At 36.1% G+C, this 24,490-nt stretch overlaps 1 protein-coding gene across 1 annotated transcript; it reads right to left on the minus strand.

Annotated features, from left to right (window-relative positions):
• Nucleotides 1-269: 269 nt before the first annotated feature.
• LOC113281000 (probable metal-nicotianamine transporter YSL6) lies at nt 270-4,070 on the minus strand. Its single transcript, XM_026529631.1, has 7 exons — nt 3,540-4,070; nt 3,286-3,458; nt 3,016-3,113; nt 2,555-2,692; nt 2,150-2,339; nt 1,592-1,721; nt 270-1,412 (listed from the first exon to the last, which is right to left on the minus strand). The coding sequence occupies exons 1-7, from the start codon at nt 3,892-3,894 to the stop codon at nt 487-489; spliced, it is 2,010 nt and encodes a 669-aa protein (XP_026385416.1). The 5' UTR covers nt 3,895-4,070; the 3' UTR covers nt 270-486.
• Between the last annotated feature and the right edge of the window lie 20,420 nt (nt 4,071-24,490).

The following is a 24,490-nucleotide window of genomic DNA, read 5'->3' on the forward strand; positions in this document are numbered from 1 at the left end:
GGATACATGCCCAACTAATCCGAAATATTTATAGTTAGGATTTCATTCAAACACCCCGGGTTTTCTCTGTATAGTCAAGTTGTTCATACATGCAGGAGTAATAAAAGTTGTTCAACCAATTTCAACTACAATTGAAAGTTGTGTTGAGTACGACAGTCTGCAAATACTAGTAGCCACAGATTTTACTTCTTGAATTAATGAGAAACCAACCATTCATCCATCTTAATGTATTTTGGATGAACTTAGTTGTAAAAGGCAGTAGATATGAATAAACAATAATCACCAACTGTAGAGTCTGAATATCTCTCTTTCAAATAATTCAACGGTCTGTTGATTTTTTGGACCAGAGAGTTTCATTAAAATGAAGGAATTAATACAATAACATGAAAGTAATTACAGAAGATTTCACCTTTAGAATTCAACCAGTTCCAGTGATAAGAGACGAAATATTTACAGGATTCATGTAATTACAGAAGATGACGCTACTTAGGTAGGTCCAAAGCTCATACAGATGGGAGGATTGACCTTCAAAATAGAGAGTATAGCTGACGGTACTGTCCAAATTCCGTCACCACAGATAAGACCCGAAGCAACAGCTCCTGCGAAATCTTCAGAACTCTTACGGTTCACACGTTCCCACACAAACAATATTACTGTACCGACAAACATGTCGATTGCAAAGTAAGCTCCGATATAGAATGGTATTGCCATCGCCATGGGTATCGGGATAAACTGCGAGATCTTCGGTGGAGTTACATCTCTGAGAATGTTTATCACAATTGCTGCTATGAAGAACCCATAACAGATTGCCAAACAATGCTTGGGAAGCTCAGAGAAACCTTCTATTCCTAGAATTGCCATCTCCCTGAATATAACAGCGTATGGTGCTTTGTAAGGACCATTTGGATCACCAATGTCAAACGCAGTCCAGAATAACCAGAAAGTTAGTGGTGCTATTACGCAGCCCATTGCTGTCCCAACAATCTGACTTGCAAACATTGATTTCGCTGATGAGTACGTGAGGTAACCTGTCTTGAAGTCTTGCATTAAATCAGCAGCAGTTGACACAATGGACATCATAACACCACAAGCAGCTAATCCTGCTATTACTCCACCATTGGTTCCTACAACTGAAGCAAAGAAGAAAAGCCCAATTTTCCCGTAAGTTGAGGCTAGACTCCAGTCAGTGAGCCCAGTACCATACGAATTGCAGAAGGCAAGAGCAGGGGCAACGATGTATGAAGTGAGAACCAGATACCACTTAAGAGGTGGGAAAATCATGGGTATTGCTGCTGTTGATATTGCAGCAAGCCCAACATATCCAGAACCTGCCAACCAGGAAGGTATCCTGTCTTTCAAAAAAATCGCGTCCTTTTCTCTTTGTTCCACTAGTAACTTGGAGCTTCCATGATCTGAAATTGTAAGTACAAAGCTGATTAATCCACCAAAATAGCTACAACATTAGAGACAAGCCACGGAGAAGAAAAAATAGCCAAAAAGAGCAACTTAACAACATTAAAACTAACAACTTTGTATCTGTTCAATTGCTCCAAGATATTAAACAGTGCTTTTTGTAGAAAATTTTGCTCACCTTGAACCTCGTTGACAACTGGTAGGCTTTGTTTGCTGCTGCTGTTGTAAATTTCTTTTATGGTTACTGCTATTATCTTGACTAGATTATAGAGACCATCTCCGAGAATTAAAGATATAGCTATGAAAACCTGCACAAGTGAAAAATTCATTATAGAGCGCAATATAAAAGCACATAAAGCTTTGCCATTCTATTAACTGCATAAAAGATATATATCTGACTAATTGACCTCAGCAGAATGGCTAAATGGTTGAAAAACTATTACTAGTTGCACTTGGTAATCAAACCAAAAATGAACTATGGAAGTGAGACCTGACTAGGAGAAGGATATAGACTGTTGCAGCAAATAGTCACTTTCTCTACGTACATAAGCCTCCTTTCATATTGCAAATATCAGAAGAAGTAGACTACTAGTATAAGATAGAGAAATACACTGAGAGTTATAGGTAAATTTTAACAAATTTGTCCTAACTCTGTTTTTTTTATTATTTTCAATGAACAACTGATATCAACCAACGTTGCAATAAATAAATTATACAGAAACCAAATTCACCATACCTTATATCCATAGAGACCTTTAAAGTCATTGCTCCCAAGATCGGCAGAGTACCAATCACCAGCATGGGTGTTAATAAAGGGCCAAAGAAATCCCCATGATATTATGGCACCAAGAAGAACTGAGCAGTTGACTATATGGGGGCAAATAAGACCACATCCAACGTAAGTCGGACTGAAGTCAAAGTAAAATCTGCATAAGGAACAGCGGAAAAAAATAAATCAAATGAGAAGTTTGATCAACACCTAACGTTCTAAAACTATGAAACCACAAGATAACACCACTTCAGACTACAAAGGGAGAAGATAAACATTTATATACAAGCCACATAACATGTGAATAATATGTTATCATGCTGATATACTTCATATTTGGCAAAATAACTAAATTAAGGATTGAAACCATACGTGTTTTTGTACAATAACAGGCCAAGTGTAGGAAAATTATCAAAGCCACAAGAGTCGCCAACACCGCTGAAAAACCACTTAAAGAAGCTCCAAAAGAAGCTTATGCCAAGATATTTCCCAAGACATCGTACTTGCTTCCTGAAAAAAAAATCAAACAAAGAAGATCAGAGGCAAGAAACATATATACTGTGCAGAAATTTAACCACGTGACATGACCAGCACGAAGCACCTATAGTTAGATTGATTAAGACAGAATATGAGAATGATGGCTTATTTGTGTTGGTTAATGTGCAGTTTTGCCTTGTGCGACTACTGAAGTAGGCGGAACTGATCTTTGATTAGCATATTAGATAATGGACAACAAAGCAAACCCAGGTTTGAATTTCTAGCATGATAACAGTTTGAGACATAAAGAAAGATAGAAAAGCTGTAGGAAATTAGAAGCAAGCTTTTGCACTTACACAGCAAGCTCAGCCCCTGTATTTGTATGAAAGCTGTTAATCAACATTGCTGTCGCTGTCCCACTCGGGTATGTTAGCTTGTAATCAATAACCATTACCTGTATACAACGTAAACAAAACAAATTTCACCATTTACACAATCCTTAGGTCCAACACAAGAACATAGATTACCATGGACGAGTCACAAACAAAAAACCAAGCTAAACATACAGATGACCGTAGTAATATGCAGCACACAATCAACAACTTGAAAGTAAACTCGAGAAATACCTTGCGAAGAGGAACTAAACTGAACAATCCAAGGAAACTGACAACAAACATGAAACCAATCATCCAACCCAGAGATGGATTCTTAATATCTTCAGCTCGGTTACCAGGGTAATCAGGACCAATGAGTTTATATGTTTTCTCATCCATTGCAATCAGATACGATCCAAATCCACCTACACCACATCAAACACAATTAGCTCAATCCTAAGAACATGTTTACAAAAGAACAGGAATCAAATATGCATAGACCTTACCACTAAAAGCAAGTCCATAGCAAGCAACAACACAAGTCTGAATCACAGTATTCTCTTGACGAGTAAAGGGTTTAACTTGAAATCCTAATTTAGATAAGAAAGTAGTCCAAGACTTAACAAAGAAGAAACCAAGTAAACCAGCAGCAACATTGAGAGAAGGTATAATACCCACAGTGAGATTAAGTTTATGAGTTATAATACAAAACAAAGTTCCTAATAAAGCACTAACTACTAATCCCCTGATTGTAATCTGATCTCTCCAGTGAGGAATTTCACCAAAAGCTGGGGTTTTCAAGTCTTTCTCAACTAATAATGGCTCTGTTATCTCCAATCCTGATGAGTTTTCAGTCCCCATGATTTTCCCCAATAAAATTCACAAGATTGAAAAAAAAAAATCAAGGTCTGGGTTGTGATTATATTGGTGTTTTGAAGTGCGGGGTTTGATAAATTTGAGATCTTTTTCGGGTTCGCTTGTTGAATCAGGAAGTGAGGATCACCATGAATAGGGATGGATAATTGAGTTGAAGAGAAAGGTTGTTGCAAGCAAATACCCTGAAGAAAATATAAGGAGATCTTGATGTGGATAGACTCTAGTATGCCATTGATTTAAGCCGTTGGATTGGGTGAATCTCGAAGATTGATTTGGAAAGTCAATGGAATCAATGGTTGAGTTTGAAAATTTAGTTGTTTAGTTTATCGAGGAGGTGGTCGAACCTGACAATCCAGGAGTGGGAAAGATTAGGCAAGGACGTGAGGAAACCAACCGGGTTGAGTGTTTGAACAAATCTTTTACCTTTGGGGAACTTAGGCTAAGGCATAATCCATGAATAACCCATAATATGAGGCTTTTAATTAAAAGAAGTTTAAATTTAGGTCCCTAATTATTAAAAGATATTCATGTCTTTTTATATATTGTCAAATCTCAAATAAAATAAAATTTAAATTTAGGCCCAAAATTATTAAAGTATAGTGTGAATGTGTAAACAGAAGTTACACATGCATATTCCATGTGTATCCAGAAGTTACACATCCTTATGACATGTGTAATGCAAGGTTACATATCAAAAAATAGACATAAAAAAAGCATAAAAAAATACACGTATTACCTTAATATTCATTTATAATAATTTCTTAGTATGTGTAACTTCTAGTTACACACGCATCTGTCTAGTGTAATTGAGAGTTACATATGCATATATCTAGTGTAATTGAGAGTTACACATGCGTCTGACTTATGTATTCAGCATCAACTCAAGTTCCAGCGAGACCTAAAATATAACTGACAAGCAATTAGTTTTTATAAGATTAAATGAAAAACAATGTGTATTCAATTCACATACATCTGAGTAGTGAAACTAGCAGTTACCCATGCAACTGACTAGTGTAACTAGGAGTTACAAATCCATATTGGAATTCAGCACACGAACCAATAAAGGCAAGAACATAAGCATGATTATGTATAATGTTCAAACCACTGATTTCTGCGGTAAAGCTATGAGTTAAAGGTTCAACACTTCTCGGAAAATGAAGAATAGAAAACAAAATATAGACTGAGGCATGCTGGACTAACCTTGCAGTAATATCAAGCGCAATTTCAGTGCTGACATTCACCAATCCACCATTCTTTTCCACTCGATAAGTTCAGCTCCATCTAGAACTGTTAGTGCAAATTGCCCTCTCAGCCAAGCGAGATGCCACATCCTTCATCAGAAATCTAGTTACTTTCCTCAGTTGGATATTTTCATGAAATAAATGTAAAAGAACATTTTGAATGCTACAGCAGTTAAAAGAACTAAAAACAGCTAAAAAAACCTAGAAAAAATTCATACACAAGTGAACCGTTCTACATGTAATCGGCAGTTACACATGCATATATCATGTGTAAGTCACAGTTACATATGTCATAGGCATGTGTAATAGGCAGTTACACATGCATATGACATGTGTAAGCCGCAGTTACACATCAGTATTATGGCTTGTATACTTGGCACGTATACAATGTTACACATCCAAAAAAGTTCAAATAACTTGCAACATATCAGTAGCCAACCTGATTAAACTCCGGCAAGTCCTCAGCTTCTAGGTAAAACGTCTAGTGCCAACAATCTCCAAATGTAAAGAAGAGTATGGACTTGTCACCCCCAACAGAAGGTAGAACTTGTTCAAGGCACAAAACCAGTAAATTAACAGACGAGTTTCAATTAGAACAAAAACTAAAATGTCAACCTCAATCAAGTTGACCTCAATTGGTTGCTGCCAGTGCTTCCTAACTCCTCGAAGGTGCCCTTTCCCAACAATAGCAACTACAGAAGTATGTTCACTAGCAACATTCAGAAGACTTTCTTCCATGTACCTAAAACATATACAGACAATGGTTTGTAAGTAAACAAATCATATCCACCAAAGATCTACAATTATAGAACAATGCTAAGGTATTCATGCAAAAACTGTCCATTCAGAAAAGCTTGAGATACTTGTTGAAATAAAGTTGAGATATTTGCTAATGGATACAAGAAATAGAAATATAAGGCTTAATTTTAAAGATTCTCATGAGTAATAAAGATTCAAACAAAGACAAGACCGTGAAAACAACACCAGAGTATCAGGCTGGACACGAAAGGAAAAGCTGGAATATTAATAAATCTTGAAGTACACAAACCTATAGTACCAATTTTGAAGAGAAAGTAAAAAAAAGTAAAACATTTGAATGCAGACAGCTAACCTGCTAATGATCCATCCATCAAACAAGTGTTTGTGAGTTTCAAGAGAGAAGCAAATGCGGTTTCAAGTGACTGATGATGGCTTTCTCTTCTTCGCAGGATTCCTGAGAACAAAAAAAAAAAATGGCCGTCTCTCATCAATATGCACTCTATCTCACTTTTGTTCTTCATTTATATACTCTAGTCTTCTTTTTCCATCTCATTTGATTTAGTAAACCCATCCCTGTCCTACCAATCTTGCATACAAAATTTCTGACTTAAAAAGAATCAATATTTCTGACTTGTAAACAGAAGTTACACATGCATATGTCATCTGTAATCTAAAGTTACACATGCATACAACATGTGTAAGTTGTGGTTACACATTCAATTATAAACTTTTGGCTATGCATTTTATGCGAGTTTTAAATATCAGATACATACAGTATAACAAAAATGGATAAAGTTAATTTGGCCAAGTGTGTTGTGTTGTTTTGGTGTTACCTTGGTTGGTCAATTATTGAATTTGGAAAATCCTGTTTGTTAGCAACTGTTAGCAAACACTAGAAGAACAAAATCTCACAACTCATCATGCATGTCACAACCATGAGCAAAACACCGTTAAAAATCATTCAGGCAAGCACTGAACACTACTGGTAATCTTTCTTGGCTCAATATTATACCTCATTCAACATCCTATACAGTTCATCTCTAGTTTCAACCACACAAGTTCATCTCTAGATGCAACCATGCAGATTAGCTTGTGCGCGCAGCAGCAAGCATACGACAACTAACCTGCAAATATCAATAAGCAAGAAAACAACTACTAGTAAGCTGCAAACTAATGCAATTCAATGTGGAAAGATAAAAAGAATTTATCAACTCAACAAAATTAAAAGGTGCAGCCATCATTGGGTTCTAGATCAAAAAAAAACTGATACAACATATAATACCCAGGTTGCAACTAGTTCAGGCATATACGCAAACTAGTAAACTAGACTATGCATCATATCAGGTTTACCCAAACTTTTACATATTCAATTATCATGTGTAATTAGAAATTACACATCCAATTATCATGTATAACTAGAAGTTACACATCCATTTAACAACGTCCTTTCTCCATTTAACTAGACGTACAACAATATAGTTACACAACAATGACCGAATATCAAATTAAGTATAAAGATATTTATACATGTAGAAGAAAATGAGGAAGACGGAGAAAGAAAACTATCAGTGTATGTTGGAGTTACACATGCATTTGACTAGTGTAAGTATGAGTTACACATGCACCTAACTAGTATAACCGAGAGTTACACAACTAAAGATGATGTCATTTTTTCAGTTTAATCATGTTGTAGAGCATGCTAATTATGAAAATAAACGCAAGGGGTTGGTAATCTTTATTGTGAAATATCTAATTAACATTACATGCCAAATGTAAAGAGTTTCTGTAGGCAATACATAATTATGCAATCATGACAGCACAAGATATTTGGGGTATAGAAAACACTGCATAGTTCAACATTTTGTTTATCTAATGTTAACAGAGTTCAATCTAGATCATATTATCTCAAATTAAAAGTTATAATCAATCATAATAAACTATCTTACTTGATTTTCTAATTGTCTCTTCACTTTTCCTGCAGATACTTCACATATCGATCCCTACCTGCAACAAGAAGATATTATCATATACAAATTGAGATTTAAAACTGACAATGAAAAGTAAAGAGCTTGAAAAATTACTTACACCAACATCAAGCACAATAACTTCAAGAGACAAGGATGAAAATTCTTTAACTCCACCTAACCTCCATTAGATCCAATACCACCACCATCACCAACTGTTTACTCTCAATAAAGCAATTATATTGTAGGCAAGCTTCTGGACCTTGTTAATTTGATGTAATTTCATTAGAAACTACAACAATAATTCAAAAAAACTGTTGTAATCAATCAAGAAAATTCTTTAACTCCACCTAACCTCCATTAGATCCAATACCACCACAATTATCACTGCCTCCTCATCCTCCTCCAAAACCTGCACCTCTACCACCAACACCACCACAGATTCTTTAAGCAAACTCCACATTTGTAGGCCAAGACTCAAAATAAGCAAACTAAAAAATCAAACTTCACACATATTTCCCCTTCCTGTTTAACAAGTTTTATCCATCAATCTCATGAATCATAAAAAAAAAAAAAAAACCCTCAAAGAAACTTATCTTATTTCACTAATTTTCTATAGAAGTTGAAATTGCATAGATTCAACTGTACGCTTCCAGTAATCTTCATCGATTAAGATTTCATCTTCAAGGCAAGGTACTGAATGTAGCAAATATAGATTGAACTTAACACAATCTGCCGAGAACAAAATCCATTAAAGATGATCTCAAATCAGTTAAAAAATAAAAGTCAATGAAATTCATATCAAACAGATGGGTAAAACAAATAATGATTCACAGATTTCGAATCTGAAAACCGATTTTCGATTGAGATGAGAGATTAAAAGATAGATCAAATTCTGTTCAAGAACCCTAAAAAATATTCTTTGAAGATTCTTTGAAATTTTTCTCTGAAAAGTATAATTGAGGTGAGATAATATCCGATCTAACTCGAATTATGATTTCAGTTCCAGATATGAGCTGAAATGGAACTGGTAAAGCTTTCCAAATGATTTTTCAGAATATACAAATTCAAAATCGAATAATTAAACCTGTCGATTGAATTGAAGTGAAATTAATACTTATCTGATCAATTTTTTCTAGGTGAATCGTCAGATTTATTTGATGATGATGATTATCACTTCTTTTCTGTTGATTTTCCCAGAATCCTCCAAGAACAAGCGATGATGATGTTGAATTCGGTTTAGATAATCAGGATATTTGTTTGTATGGCTTAGATCTAGGTTTTGAAATTATTTTTCACTGAAATCGTGTTTCTGTGCCTGTTTCTTCATCCGAAAGAGAGAGCAAAAGAAAATGAGAGAGAAAAAGAGAGAGAAAGTGAAAATGAAACCGAAAAGCTAATCTAGGGAAGTTTTATTACATATATATACTAAAGGACAGTTTTGGTATTATTAGAATTATTTTGGATAATATTCTTATTGTTAAGCCCTGAATTCTAAAATTCTGTGCCTAGAAATATCAAAATGTGAAAGAATGGAGTTGATAGTGGAGGATCCATTTTGTGGGGCTTGTATATATTGAACCCATATAGTAGGGGTTCTAGTATTTTTCACAATGAAATATGGTTTTTGAGTGTCGATATATACCAAACAAATTTATTTGTATTAAACAGATCAATGTTGTTTTGCCTAAAATTAAAGATTAAGAAAGCTAAATATTTTGGGGACGACTAAATACAATCCACGGTATAGTTAAATACAAACCAATATTAAAATTCTAAATACTTTTTTAACTTATCTTACGTGGGTGACCAAAACCCTCATTCACCGTGTACTTTCTTTTAAGAGCATCAATCGATAGTTTCCTACGAATAACGATAGCCGAACGCACCAGCTGAATATGCAATGATCTTCCGAAAAGTAGAAACGTCTGGTTTGCTAAAGGGAGAGCAAAAACAGATCAGAGGAGAGCAAAGATCGTATTCGACTCGGTAACTAGGATTGATTCCAAATATTTTATGAGTTAGTCTATATTAATCTTAGTAACACACAGATGCTTTGCACACTTTTGAAGTTAAATTATTATTTTTGTAACTAATTCTTCTTTTATCACCTCCACCGTGATCATGCTACTACCGCTACCGCTGCCGCCCTTGGTGGTGGCGAAAAATCTTATTAGTTTTGTAGCAACATCTGAATTCAAATCAAATCTTTGTAGGAATTGATTCTAAGAAAGCATTTTCATTTGATTAAAAAAGTTCTTGATCAGGAGGAAACTTAAGACAAAACTATCATGATTAACATCGAATAGTACTAATGTATCTTAAATCTTAATCTATCATTCATATTCCTACATTTCAGGTTCAAAATTACTATTTTTTCAAGGTGTGTATCAACTAATCAAGAGATTGTGATGTGTTTGTTGATGATATATACGCTATCTTTCGATTTACCTCATTACAAAAATTCTTTAATAGATTCAGGTCTTGATCGGAAGGGTTCTTCTAAAACCTTCCATTCAAATGTAATTACCGAGGAGATTGGTTTGTAGAAATAGGATTCTTGTACCATTCATAATCTATTTTTATGAATCTTAAACAAAACTAATAACTAGAGTGAGTCTGGGCAATAGGGTCTATATTTAATATCATTGATAGTATTACTGAGTCATTCGACAACAAAAATGGTGATAGCCAGTAGCAGCAGTCAGCTACCAAGGGAGGCTGCCAAGAGCATGACATTAATTTGGTCTCGATTAGGTCAAAAAAAAAAACTTAAGTATGCAAAGAGATCGTGTGTTCTGATAAGGTTAATCTAGTCCGACTTGTAATAATATTTGGACTCGGTCCTAATTAATGAGTCGAATATGATTTGTGCTCTCTTCGGATCTGTTTTTGCTCTCATTTTAACAAAAATCATTTACAATAGTCTTTTTCAAAGTAAAAACTTTAGTTAATTATTAGATCAATCATAGCAACATTGGTTCATTACCCTGAGGTTTGTTTGCCTTTACAATGGATATAAGGCATTTGATGTTACGTGAGTGATCAATCATTAGGTGACTAATTACGTGATTGATCAATTGATTCCCTGTTTTATTATATATGTACCATGTATGTGAAATCACATGATCGATTAAAGTGAAACTCTAACTTTTAAAAACGTAGAAGATTGAGATGAAGATGATGTTAGAGTTGGGTTTCAGTCACGTGTATAAATTATGTATAATAATTTTTAAAATTTTAACATTGGGTTTATCTAGCTTTACCGTGGGTTGTATTTAGTCACTGCCAATATTTTTTGGGCCCGAGGTACTATTATTGGACGTGCTAATCTTACATACCTTTCATGTCAGGAATGCATCTAATTAAATGAATAGAAATGGATAATGGAGTTTAAACTTTTAAAAAACAAAAAAAAGGGTCGTACAATCGATGGATCTGATTATCGTTTGAAGCAATTTAATGCAGTTGAAACAAATTTGTAGTGAATTTGATGAAGTCATAGATATATCTGATCGATTTTTATGGAGTTATATGAAGAATTGAGTATTAATAATTCTTGAACTCAAATAAATATGATTATATTCAATCAAATTTGATAAATTTGATTTAGTTTGAAATACAAAATCGAATTTTGAGGAGAAAGAAAGCAACACAAATTTAATCTCATATAGTGTTTGTAAAAGGACCTCCTTTCAGTCGACCAATACCAAGATTGTAAGAAGATCTCTAAGGCGGTTACTTATATATATCACACAGGAATAAAAAAAAAATCTTAAAAGGTCAAATCAATAATCCTATTATAGGGGCTGCACACGGCTGGTTTTTTTGGAGCTACATAGGGTCATCAACTAGAAACACCCCTTATCCTACTATTTTCAATAATGACAAATGTACCCTTAATAGAATTAGTGCTAATTAGGATGATTAATTAAGCTAATTAAGATTAGTGAAAAGATCATACTACTCATTATATCAAAACTTTAAAAATCAAAGCTTTTATTTTCTTTACTTTTGATTTGTAAGAAGGAGAACGTCGATTTTGATTATATTTTTTGAATTTTTTTGAAGAAAGTGATATAACATATCCTGAAAATAGTCCGAAGAACCTTATAAACATGTCCCAGTTATAATTTTAATTGATTCAAACCAGCGAAAAAATTATGGGATTTTTTAGGGGTTATGGTTGGGATATATTGTAACCCAGCCGAAATCAACACTACCGTGGGAAAATAAAGAACTCCTGGCTGAAAATGTGTTTTCTTTTTTGTGATTTTCATAACAAGTTACGGTTGGGAAAACCTTGTTGATAGACGCATTTTTGTGTCTACTTCGTCCTTAATGTTTCGTATTGTTAGTACTCGTTTTCGTCCTTATTATGGTATTTTGTGTGTTTGTAGGTATTTTTTGGAAATAAATATTGTTGGAAAATTCGGCTCGAAAAGTTGCTCGGAGTAGGACATTTGCTATATGGACCCCCACTTTTGCTATATGTCACCCACGGCTATGTTAGCCCATTTTTCCACATCACCCATTTGTTATTCGGCACCCAGGACTTTGGATAAGAGCACCTCACCTTCTTCATTTGAAAAATAAAAATTTGCGGGAAAATGGAGCAGTGAACTGGTAGAATTAGGGTTCACCATTTGGACGTGATTTCTTGAGATTCAATGGCTGAAATTTGTTGATATGACGTGACTTGTCCTAACAGGCTTGGTATGGGCTTTGGAATCAGTTAAAAGTGGCTAGATAATCCGTTGGGAGCAAGACATAGGAGTGGATATTCACGGGATTTTTGGTCGGATTCTGCATGATAATCTGGCCGGATTTGTTGCTTGGTTTGGTTATATACCAGCCTGTTATATCAAAACAGGATTGGTAAGTGTTTTCAATTCGATAAAAAAGGAAGAAATCGTGTCAACATGCAAATCAGAGGAGGGAGATATTCACGAGTGAGTGGGAGATATTCTTGGGATTTCCTGTGCATATTTGAGGATATCGTGTGTCCTAACAGAGTTTTACTCCAGTTAGGATGTGAAATATTGTGTTGATTGTGTAGATATCGAAAAAATCATCGTGACAGAGAAACAATCCAGTGTAAAAGGAAAGAAAATATTCTCATTATGGCAGCGTGTGAAGGAGGGCGATTAATGAAGATTTCTTGGAGATTTCAGAACCTGTCGAGTATAAATAGGTTGCTGGGTTTATAGAGAAGGTGGACAGAGAGTTTGGGAGAGGAATAGAACACCACAGAGTCGAAAAATCAAGCTGTAGAAACTCCATTTCTGCTTCTGCAAAGCTGAAGAACACGAAGAACAGACTTACCAGGACAGTCGTTTTCCAACAGTGACAGCGACACAAGGACGACAGACTTATTTGCTACATCGTTTGCGACACAGAGTCGTGGGTCTTAGAGCAACAGTAACAGTGACACATCCTCAGTATCGTTTTTTTTTGGTTTGTAACAAATATAATTGTTACAAACCCGGTTTTGAATTATTTCTCCATTTTCATCATTTGTAAACACCCTTTGAGCAATAATAATGATCTTTGAGCGTGTTTCCAACAACATGATGAGAGGCTAAATTCTCGCGTAACCAAGGCAATGGATGAAGCTATTCACACATGAATAATGGGTAACTATTTCATTTTCTCTAATATTTAATTATAATTCACTCAATCACTGCTTTTGCAGAGTTCTTAAAAGTTTACATGATTTTTTTCATTAGTTGTGATTCAATTAGATAGGTTATGCTTTGTTTAGATAATCTATGCTTAGGGGATACAATTAATATTTAAGAATATGTTTGATTATTTGTGAATTAAGAAATAAAGGATTAAAAGGCTAATTAGAGTTATGAAATATTTGACATCATTCATTCATGTGTAATAGTGGATTCTAGTGTCTTGGTTATTCCCAATATCTTGATATCACTTTATTTGAGTTTGCTATATTTTTAGTTTAAAAATTAAATCTAGAATCTTTTGCTTTCACAAGTCTTACGAACCTTTTTACTACAACATTATTGAGTCACATCAATTTTTGGCGCCGCCGGCGCGGACTTGCCTTTAGGCTAGAGTTTTTAGATTTTTTTTTCTTTTTTAGTTTTTTTTTTCTTTTTTTTTTTTGTTCTTCTTTACGTTTTTGGGTTTTTGTCTTTTCCTTACAGAATTTGGAATTTGGAGCGAAAGAAAATTTTGCCAAAGCTTTTGGTGAATACTTAAAGACTTGGAGTAAAAGGCAAAGCGAAAGGAGCGAAAGAGAAGAATTTTTTTTTATAAAAAAAAGAGAGAAAAAAAGAGAGACATTTTTAATTGTTTTTTTTTTTTTTAAACTTTCCTTTTCCCTTGTACTTTATTTTTTTGGACTTTGGACTGTAAACTTTGGGACATTATTTTTAAACCCTACGGAAGGGTAGTTTAAATATTAAACTGTTTGCAGAGAAGGACGGTGATTATGATATCACCTCGGCCCCTGGGGTTCGTACATGATATAGGAGTCGTGGCCCGAGTCGACTTCAGCGGTTCATCCCCCGTCTGGAACGAGAGGTAAGTTTGTCGAATCACTCGCGAATCCCCTGCTAGCGAGTTACTGTATTCCTTCGTTTGCGTTATGTCGAGGAACTGAATACGGCTGCTTTAATTTCTTAGTAAAGGGCAAGGACTGGCCATACAAGATAAGGGTACGGATTTCATCACCGTTCTCTTCTTGACCGCCTTAGGAAAACGATACTTATCGCGAATCTAAGCTTTAAAATTTGGAATATAACGAGATCTATAGGGTAATGAGCTTAGTAGGAAAGTCGTTCGAAAAATATTGGTTACCCTTTTAAGCATACTTCGAAGTTCATGATGGTTTCTGTGAGTTGAATGCGTGACTGCGCCGCCTTGTAATACCGGTGAGGCCTTGGGTATCAAATCTCCACTGAGCTTCCCTCGCCTCTATTCAACTTAGTTTGACTCGGATTGATTCCAGAGTGGTTTGCTTAAATTGTAACGAATTCCCTTTCTAAGGATTAGAAGCTGGTCTAGAAACAATCTAAGTGGAGCTATCATGCTTTTTGTTTGCTAGAAATCATTAGGTTTGCTGTGGTGGAGTCATCCTTGTTTGTGTTTGCTTAGATATTCCCTTCCTTTTAGGATTTTTCTTTGTATTTTTGTTTTTCTAGTGTATGACCGAGGTCATTAGAGAGGGGCTTGGAAAAGAAACACTCTAGGTCGTTTGATTAGTGACAAACCTAGTAGTTCTTCTTGTGAAGGCGGGGAGCTCGAAGACTCTTCTTTTGAGAGCCCTGTCTTTGGAAATTTCAGTTTGAAAACTTGACAATTAGTGAAGAAAGTACTCCTAGTCCTTTGGTAGTGCCAGAAATGGCAACTTTGAAAGCTTTGTTAAACCCAACTAGGACCTCTCGTCCGTCTTGTATCAAGTTAGCTGAAACCGAGGCAAATTATGAACTGAAACCTGGGACTTTACAGATGCTCCCAATGTTTTTAGGAAAAAGAGAACCCCTATTTTCATGTTAGGGAATTTGAGGAAGTTTGTAGCACTCTGAAAATTAAAAACCTAAGTGATGATGCGTTGAAACTTAGGTTATTCCCCTTTTCCTTAAAAGATAAAGCCAAATCTTGGTGTATAGTTTGGCCTGAGTCAATTGAAACCTATGACCAACTTACTTCTGCCTTTATACATAAGTTTTTCCCAAGGCATAAAACATCGTCTATTAGGACACAAATCTGTACTTTTGCCCAACAAGAGGGAGAATCTTTATATAGGTACTTAGAAAGGTTCAATGACTTGATATCTCAATGTCCTCATCATGGTTTGGAGAAGGTTAGGTTAGTTCAGATCCTCTACGAGGGTTTAGATTATTCAACAACAACCATGGTTGAGTCCTTATGCACAGGTGGGTTTGAGAATAAAACTGTTGATGAAGCGATGACATTTTTGAATGAAATCGCCGATAAGACCCAACAATGGGAAAATAGTAGGGAACCCCAGAAAAAATTCTTCTAAGTAGAGGAAATGTTAATAGGGTAGAAGGAACTTATGAGTCAGATGCCAAAATAGCAGCTATAGCCAAAAGGTTAGAAGCCTTAGAATTAGGTCATTCTAGTGGTAGTAGTGGAAGAAATGAGCCTTTTTGGGAAGGCCTTGTGTTGAAGAGCAAGCCAATGCTCTTTATAACAACACTAGGTTTTGATAACCGACAGAAGTTTGACCCATATTCAGAAACCTATAACCCTGGCTGGAGAAACCATCCAAACCTTTCTTGGTCCAAGGGCCAGAATCAAGGTCAGTCTAGTAATGCTCAGGTTCCCCCAGGTTTTGGCTATACTAAGAATCCTTCAGCTCCGGCACAGTTTCAGAACCCTTCGGATAAGAAGATTATGAGTTTAGAAGAGTCTCTTGCTTTGTTAACTCGTAATACTGTGCAGTTTCAGCAATCTGTTGCTCAAGGTTTAGAAGAAAATAAGAGAATAGGTCAGGCTAACTCTCAGGCTATTTCCGAGTTGAAAAACCAGGTTAGTCAGATAAATGAGTCTTTAAGAGAAAGAGGTAAGTTTCCTAGTCAGACTCAACCCAACCCTAGAGGAATTAATGAAATAGGTGAAAGACCATCTGATCATGTGAATTCTGTTACAACCCTTAGGAGTGGGAAGAAAGTTGACAATAAGGTCACCATGCCTGAAAGTGAACATGTTGTAGTTCACCCTTCTGAGCCAGAAAATGAGGAGACTGATAGAGTCTCTAAAGAGACCAATGAGGGTCTTTGAGCCCGGCTTTGTTCCCAGAGCCCCGTTCCCCCGCTGCTAGTTCCAACTAAGAGGGAGTCCAACTTTAATGATATATTGGAGGTTTTTAAGGAGGTAACTATCAACCTACCATTGTTGGATGCGATTAAGCAGATTCCCGCTTATGCCAAGTTTCTTAAGGACTTGTGTACACGAAAGCGTAAGCTTAGTGTCCAAAAGAAAGCCTTCCTAGCTAGTCACGTGAGTTCCATTATTCAGAATACCACTACTCCTAAGTATAAAGACCCAGGGTCCCCTACCATTTCTTGCACAATAGGTAAATACCGTGTTGAGAAAGCTTTGCTTGACTTAGGAGCCAGTGTGAATTTACTTCCATACCATGTGTACCTCAAGCTAGGACTTGGTGATATGAAACCTACCCAGATGACACTTCAGTTAGCTGATAGGTCCGTTAAAATTCCTCGTGGTGTGATCGAGGATGTTCTTATTGAGGTCGACAAGTTTATTTATCCAGTGGATTTTGTTATCCTAGATACCCAACCTGTCCCTGACCCAGAGAACCAGATACCAGTGATTTTAGGTCGCCCATTTTTAGCAACATCCAATGCGATCATTAATTGTCGAACTGGCATTATGAATTTGTCTTTTGGTAATATGACTATTGAGCTGAACGTCTTTCATATTAGTAAGCTACCCTCTGAACTAGATGACTCGAGCATAGAAGAGGTAAACATGATAGGAACATTAGTCGAGGAGTCATTACCAAACACTTTGTTAGAAGATCCGTTAGAGAAATGCCTAGCTCACTTTGGGATTGATTTCGATGATGATAATGTGATTAATGAGGTGAATGCTTTGTTAGATTCAACCCCTTTGTTAGACACTAGTAACGGATGGAAACCTAAGTTCCAACCACTATCAGTTTCTAAGTCACCCTAGTTCCTTTGTTAGAAGAGCCTCTAAGTGGGACCTAAAACCATTGCCAGATACCCTGAAGTATGGTGTTTTTTAGGCCCCTGAGACTTTACCTGTGATTGTTGCTCCGAATTGGATAGTGATCAGGAAAAGGCTAGTGACCGTCCTTCAAAACAACAAAGAAGCTTTAGGGTGGACCATATCAGACATTAAGGGTATAAGTCCTACTGTTTGTATGCATCAGATCTATTTAGAGGAAGATACCAAACCTTCTAGGGAGATGCAACGAAGACTAAACCCTAATATGAAAGAAGTAGTTCGAACCGAGGTTCTTAAGATGTTAGATGCAGGCATTATCTACCCCATTTCAGACAGTAAGTGGGTCAGCTCCGTTCAGGTTGTTCCCAAGAAATCCGGTATTACTGTAGTTCAGAATGATAACAATGAGTTAATCCCGACCCGAGTGACCACGGGTTGGCGTGTTTGTATTGACTATAGGAAATTGAACAAGGTCACTCGGAAGGACCACTTTCCCCTTCCCTTTATCGACCAAATGCTAGAGAGATTAGCTGGACATAGTCATTACTATTTTCTAGATGGCTACTCAGGCTACAATCAGATCATTATTTCCCTAGAAGACCAAGAAGAAACTACTTTTACATGTCCCTTTGGTACCTTTGCGTATAGACGCATGCCTTTCGGGCTATGTAAAGCACCCTGCGACTTTTCAGCGTTGCATGATGAGCATATTTTCCGATATGGTAGAAAAGTTTTTAGAGGTCTTTATGGATGATTTTTCAGTGTTTGGTTCGTCTTTCGATGAGTGCTTGCATCATTTGTCATTAGTGTTGACTAGGTGTAAGGAAAAGAATCTAGTGCTTAATTGGGAGAAATGTCATTTCATGGTTCGATCAGGAATTGTTTTAGGGAATATCGTATCTTCTAAGGGTATAGAGGTAGATAAAGCCAAAATTGACCTTATCAAGACTTTACAGGTCCCAAAAACCGTAAGAGATATTAGGTCATTCTTAGGGCATGCAGGTTTTTATCGTCGATTCATTAAGGATTTTAGCTTGATTTCTAGACCTCTTTGCAATTTGATTGCAAAAGATGTTAAGTTTGTCTTTGATGATGCTTTTTTAGAGGCTTTTGAGAAGCTCAAGACTTTACTCACTACCGCCCTCATTGTCCAGGCACCCAACTTGAACTTACCCTTTGAGATCATGTGTGATGCTTCAGATTATGTTATTGGTGTTGTGATAGGTCAGCGAGAAAAAAAATTACTTCATGTGATTTACTATGCTAGCAAAACTCTGAATGATGCCCAGTTGAACTATACCACTACCGAGAAGGAACTGTTATCCATTGTGTTTGCCTTAGACAAGTTTAGACCTTATCTCTTAGGTTATAAGATCGTCATATATACTGATCATGCTGCTTTGAAATATCTTTTGTCTAAGAAGGATACGAAACCTAGATTGATTAGGTGGATCCTTTTGTGTCAAGAGTTTTCTCCGGACATTAGAGACAAAAAGGGTGCAGAAAATGTAGTAGCAGACCACTTGTCTAGACTAGTTGTTGATTCCCCTGATGATTCCCTTCCTATAAGGGATAGTTTTCCTGATGAACAACTTTTCTTTGTTACCCAAGCACCTTGGTATGCGAATATAGTGAATTATCTTGTTACTGGTCGAATGCCCCAACATTGGGGTAAACAAGATCGTTCTAGGTTTTTAGCCGAGGTTAAGCACTTCTTTTGGGATGATCCTTATTTGTTTAAGTATTGTCCAGACCAGATTATTAGGAGATGTATACCTGAGAGTGACCAGTCCAGTATTATTTCCTTTTGTCATGATCATGCTTGTGGGGGTCACTTTAGTGCTAAGAAAACTGTTGCTAAGATATTGCAGTGTGGATTCTATTGGCCTTCGTTGTTTAAAGACTCCCACAGTTACTGTGTGACTTGTGAACGTTGCCAGAAATTAGGAACCATATCCCGTAGGAACATGATTCCCTTGAACCCTATTTTAGTTGTTGAGGTCTTTGATGTGTGGGGTATTGACTTTATGGGTCCATTTCCTAATTCTTTTGGTAAATTATACATCCTTGTCGATGTAGACTATGTCTCTAAGTGGATTGAGACAGTTGCGTGTAAAACCAATGACCATAGGGTTGTGATTGAGTTGTTGAAAGATAATATACTTACACGTTTTGGTACACCGCGAGCTATAATTAGTGATGGAGGGTCACACTTTTGTAATGGACCTTTTAGGCGTTTAATGAAGAAATATGGTATTACACATAAGGTAGCTACCCCGTACCATCCACAGACTAGTGGTCAGGTATAAATTTCCAATAGGGAGATAAAACGTATATTAGATAAAACAGTTAATCCTAATCGGAAAGACTGGTCTTCTAGGCTTACTGATGCCTTATGGTCTTACCGTACTGCGTTTAAGACCCCCATTGGAATGTCGCCTTATCGTCTTGTTTATGGCAAGGCATGTCAGTTACTTGTTGAGTTAGAACATAGAGCTTATTGGGTTGTTAAGCAGCTAACTTTTTCACTCGACAAGGCAGGAGCCCATAGGAAACTCCATCTCAATGAGTTGGAAGAGATTCGTAGAGATGCATACAATAGTGCTAAGGAGTATAAGAACAAAATGAAACTTGTGCATGATAGAAATATCTTAAGAAAGTCATTTTCTCCAGGTCAAAAAGTTCTTCTGTATGATACCCGCTTGCATTTTTTCCCTGGGAAGTTACGTTCTCAGTGGACGGGTCCTTTTATTGTTCGCACTGTCTTTCCTCATGGAGCTGTTGAAATCGAGACACCGGATGGTAGTAGTTCTTTGAAGGTTAACGGTCAGAGATTGAAACCCTTTTTAGAGCCCTTTCCTACAGGTGATATTGAGGAGGTCCCTCTGTAGGACCCTGTTTACCCTTGATTGACCATCGAGGCGATTGTATGTTGTATATTAGTTTTTGATTTCTCTCTTCACCCAGGTACTATCTTTCCGACTTCTCTCTTTACTGATTCCTCGTGTTACTTTAATTTTTGGTATTGCTCTTTCATTAGAAACATTGAGGACAATGTTAGATTTCAGTTTTGGGGTGGGGAAGAAATTTTTTAGCTTTTAGTTGCAATAAATAAACTCCAGAGCCTAGAAATTTATGCTTATTAAGGTTGGAACTAACCAATCTAAGTGGATGGGAACATCTTGGTTGTAGGAGTTGAGGAACCAATCTGATTAGATAGAAACATCTAAAGAGTCTATTCATAAAAGCACAGAGCTCAGGTGTTAGAATTAAAAAAAAACATGGTAGTTTCGCCATATCTCTTGAATCCTAATCCTTTTGTTTTTATTTTTTAAGTGATTTGGTGGGGCACACGATTCAAGTTGTTACCTTTGCTAGGGTGAAATACAGTGATTGAGATTTCAAAAAAAAATAAAAAAAATTGAGTATTGAGACCAGACCATCAGACCAACCGGAATAAATTCAATAAAGTCGACCGCTGGTGCCCTTGTATATACCAGTTGTGTTGACCTAGAGTTGGGATTATCGACCGCTGGTCCCCTTGTATATGCCAGTTGTGTTGATATTAGTCTGACCGTTATCTCAGTCCATTAGGATAGGTTCATCCTGGCAGAGGCCTTCAGACAGATATGGGAAACACCGTTCACTTTAAACCATCTTTTTCTTTATCTATCTTCTTAATCTTTCCATGTGATTGGTTGACTCCGGTTATGATGTCCAGAAACTATCTGAGTAGAGATCTGTCACTTTATATGAATTTTAGTAGGCTTGAGTGCAAACTCGTGTACAATAATTGGAATTTCGCATCAGGGTACTTCCTCCTGTAGTCAGTGATTGTATGCCAACCAAGAAGATTCTTTAGTGCCTTTCAAGGTTCTGCGTAGATATCTAGGGTATGAAGTAATGGTTTTGTGGGTACACCTCTAGTGAACCCTCCCGAGATTAACTCGGTTTTATTTTTTTATTAGTTTTTCTCGAGGACTAGCAAATAATAAGTTTGGGGGTATTTGATAGACGCATTTTTGTGTCTGCTTTGTCCTTAATGCTTCGTATTGTTAGTACTCGTTTTCGTCCTTATTATGGTATTTTGTGTGTTTGTAGGTGTTTTTTGGAAATAAATATTGTTGGAAAATTCGGCTCGAAAAGTTGCTCGGAGCACCCCGGAGGACATTTGCTATACGGACCCCCACTTTTGCTATGTGTCACCCATGGCTATGTGTAACACATTTGTCCACAACAACCATTTGTTACTCGGCACCTAGGACGTTGGATGAGGGAACATCACCTTCTTCATTTGAAAAATAAAAATTGGCGGGAAAATGGAGCAGTGAACTGGTAAAATTAGGGTTCACCATTTGGACGTGATTTCTTGAGATTCAATGGCTGAAATTTGTTGATATGACGTGACTTGTCCTAATAGGCTTGATATGGGCTTTGGAATCAGTTAAAAGTGGCTAGATAATCCGTTGGGAGAAAGACAGAGGAGTGGATATTCACGGGATTTTTGGTCGGATTCTGCATGATAATCTGGACGGATTTGTTGCTTGGTTTGGTTATATACCAGCCTGTTATATCAAAACAGGATTGGTAAGTGTTTTCAATTCGATAAAAAAGGAAGAAATCGTGTCAAAATGCAAATCGGAGGAGGGAGATATTCACGAGTGAGTGGGAGATATTCTTGGGATTTCATGTGCATATTTGAGGATAGCGTGTGTCCTAACAGAGTTTTACTCCAGCTGGGATGTGAAATATTGTACTGATTGTGTAGATATCGGAAAAAACATCGTGACAGAGAAACAATCCAACGTAAAAGGAAAGAAAATATTCTCATTATGGCAGCGTGTGAAGGAGGGAGATTAATGAAGATTTCTTGGAGATTTCGGAACCTGTCGTGTATAAATAGGTTGCTGGGTTTATAGAGAAGGTGGACAGAGAGTTTGGGAGAGGAATAGAACACCACAGAGTCGAAAAATCAAGCTGCAGAAACTCCATTTCTGCTGCTGCAAAGCTGAAGAACACGAAGAACAGACTTACCAGGACAGTCTTTTTCCAACAGTGACAGCGACACAAGGACGACAGACTTATTTGCTACAGCGTTTGCGACACAGAGTCGTGGGTCTTAGAGCAACGGTAACAGTGACACATCCTCTGTATCGTTTTTTTGGTTTGTAACAAATATAATTGTTATAAACCCGGTTTTGAATTATTTCTCCATTTTCATCATTTGTAAACACCCTTTGAGCAATAATAATGATTTTTTAGCGTGTTTCCAACAACATGATGAGAGGCTAAATTCTCGCGTAACCAAGGCAATGGATGAAGCTATTCACACATGAATAATGGGTAACTATTTCATTTTCTCTAATATTTAATTATAATTCACTCAATCACTGCTTTTGCAGAGTTCTTAAAAGTTTACATAATTTTCTTCATTAGTTGTGATTCAATTAGATAAGTTATGCTTTTTTTAGATAATCTATGCTTAGGGGATACAATTAATATTTGAGAATATGTTTGATTATTTGTGAATTAAGAAATAAAGGATTAAAAGGCTAATTAGAGTTATGAAATATTTGACATCATTCATTCATGTGTAATAGTGGATTCTAGTGTCTTGGTTATTCCCAATATCTTGATATCACTTTATTTGAGTTTGCTATATTTTTAGTTTAAAAATTAAATCTAGAATCTTTTGCTTTCACAAGTCTTACGAACCTTTTTACTACAACATTATTGAGTCACATCACTTGTCGCAACCCAACCTCTGTTTTTTTTTTCTTTGTATCTGATAATCAGAAGTACATATGGCTAGAATATCTTAACCGTAAACACACATTTACGACTGGGATTTCCTAGTTTCCCAACCGTGTACCTGATTTACGGATAAGAATTTAACATTTCCCAGCCGCAATAAGCCTATAATCTATATGAAAATGAGTATATAGTTGAACTCATTATAAACGACCAGAGAATTAGTGTCATTTTCTACTCGGTCTTAAATCGGGTATGAACTTATACTTTTTTCGAAATCAAGTATAAAGTTATACTCATTCTAAAATCGAGTATGAACTTATACAGTTGTTGAAATCGGGTATTAAGTGGTACTCATTTTAAAATCAAGTATGAGCTTATATTGTGTTTGAAATTTGGTATAAAATTCTATAATAGAGTATAATCTTATACTCTTTTACAAATCTGAGTATAAAGTGCTACTGATTCTAAAAACGAGTATAAATAAACTATACTCATTTTGAGATTGGGTATAAAATTAAAACTGCAAATATTCATTCTGAAATTTTTGGTCAATTTACGGGTAGGAAAATGAACTTCCTAGACGTTATTTACAATTTACGATTAGAACATAAGTGTTACCGCTTGGATTTCACGTATTACATACTTAGCCATAAACCTAATCTCTGTAAAATACAAAAATACGTACGGCTAGAAAAATCCTACCCGTAGGTAGGCAATTGCGGCTGGGAGTTCTTATTTCGCAACCATAAATATAATTTATGGCTGGGAAAACAAGAACTCCCAGATGTTAACAGTTCCAGAAACCCAATTTTAAACCCTAATTTTCTCGAATCTCACTTTTTGAATGATCAAAAAAAAGAAATAAATGGTGGGCTTTCGATTGATATCTTATAGAGTCATTTATGGAGTACTAATTTATGTCTCAACTCCTATATTCACCAATATTTTATCTTCGGGTTCAACATCTTCATTTGATGATTATTCAGATGAATTCAATGTATCTCTACCTTTTTTCAATTGTTCTTCCTGCCTTTAATCAATTTTTTTACCTCATTCTCTTTTATAAAAAGAGCTTTGCCAATGAAAAATTTTAAGAATCGAAAAAAAGAAAATAGAGAAGGGGGCGATGGAGAAGAAGAAGAATAAAAGGGTTAG

The sequence above is a fragment of the Papaver somniferum genome, chromosome 5 (genome assembly GCF_003573695.1).
Source record: "Papaver somniferum cultivar HN1 chromosome 5, ASM357369v1, whole genome shotgun sequence".
NCBI lineage: Eukaryota > Viridiplantae > Streptophyta > Magnoliopsida > Ranunculales > Papaveraceae > Papaver > Papaver somniferum.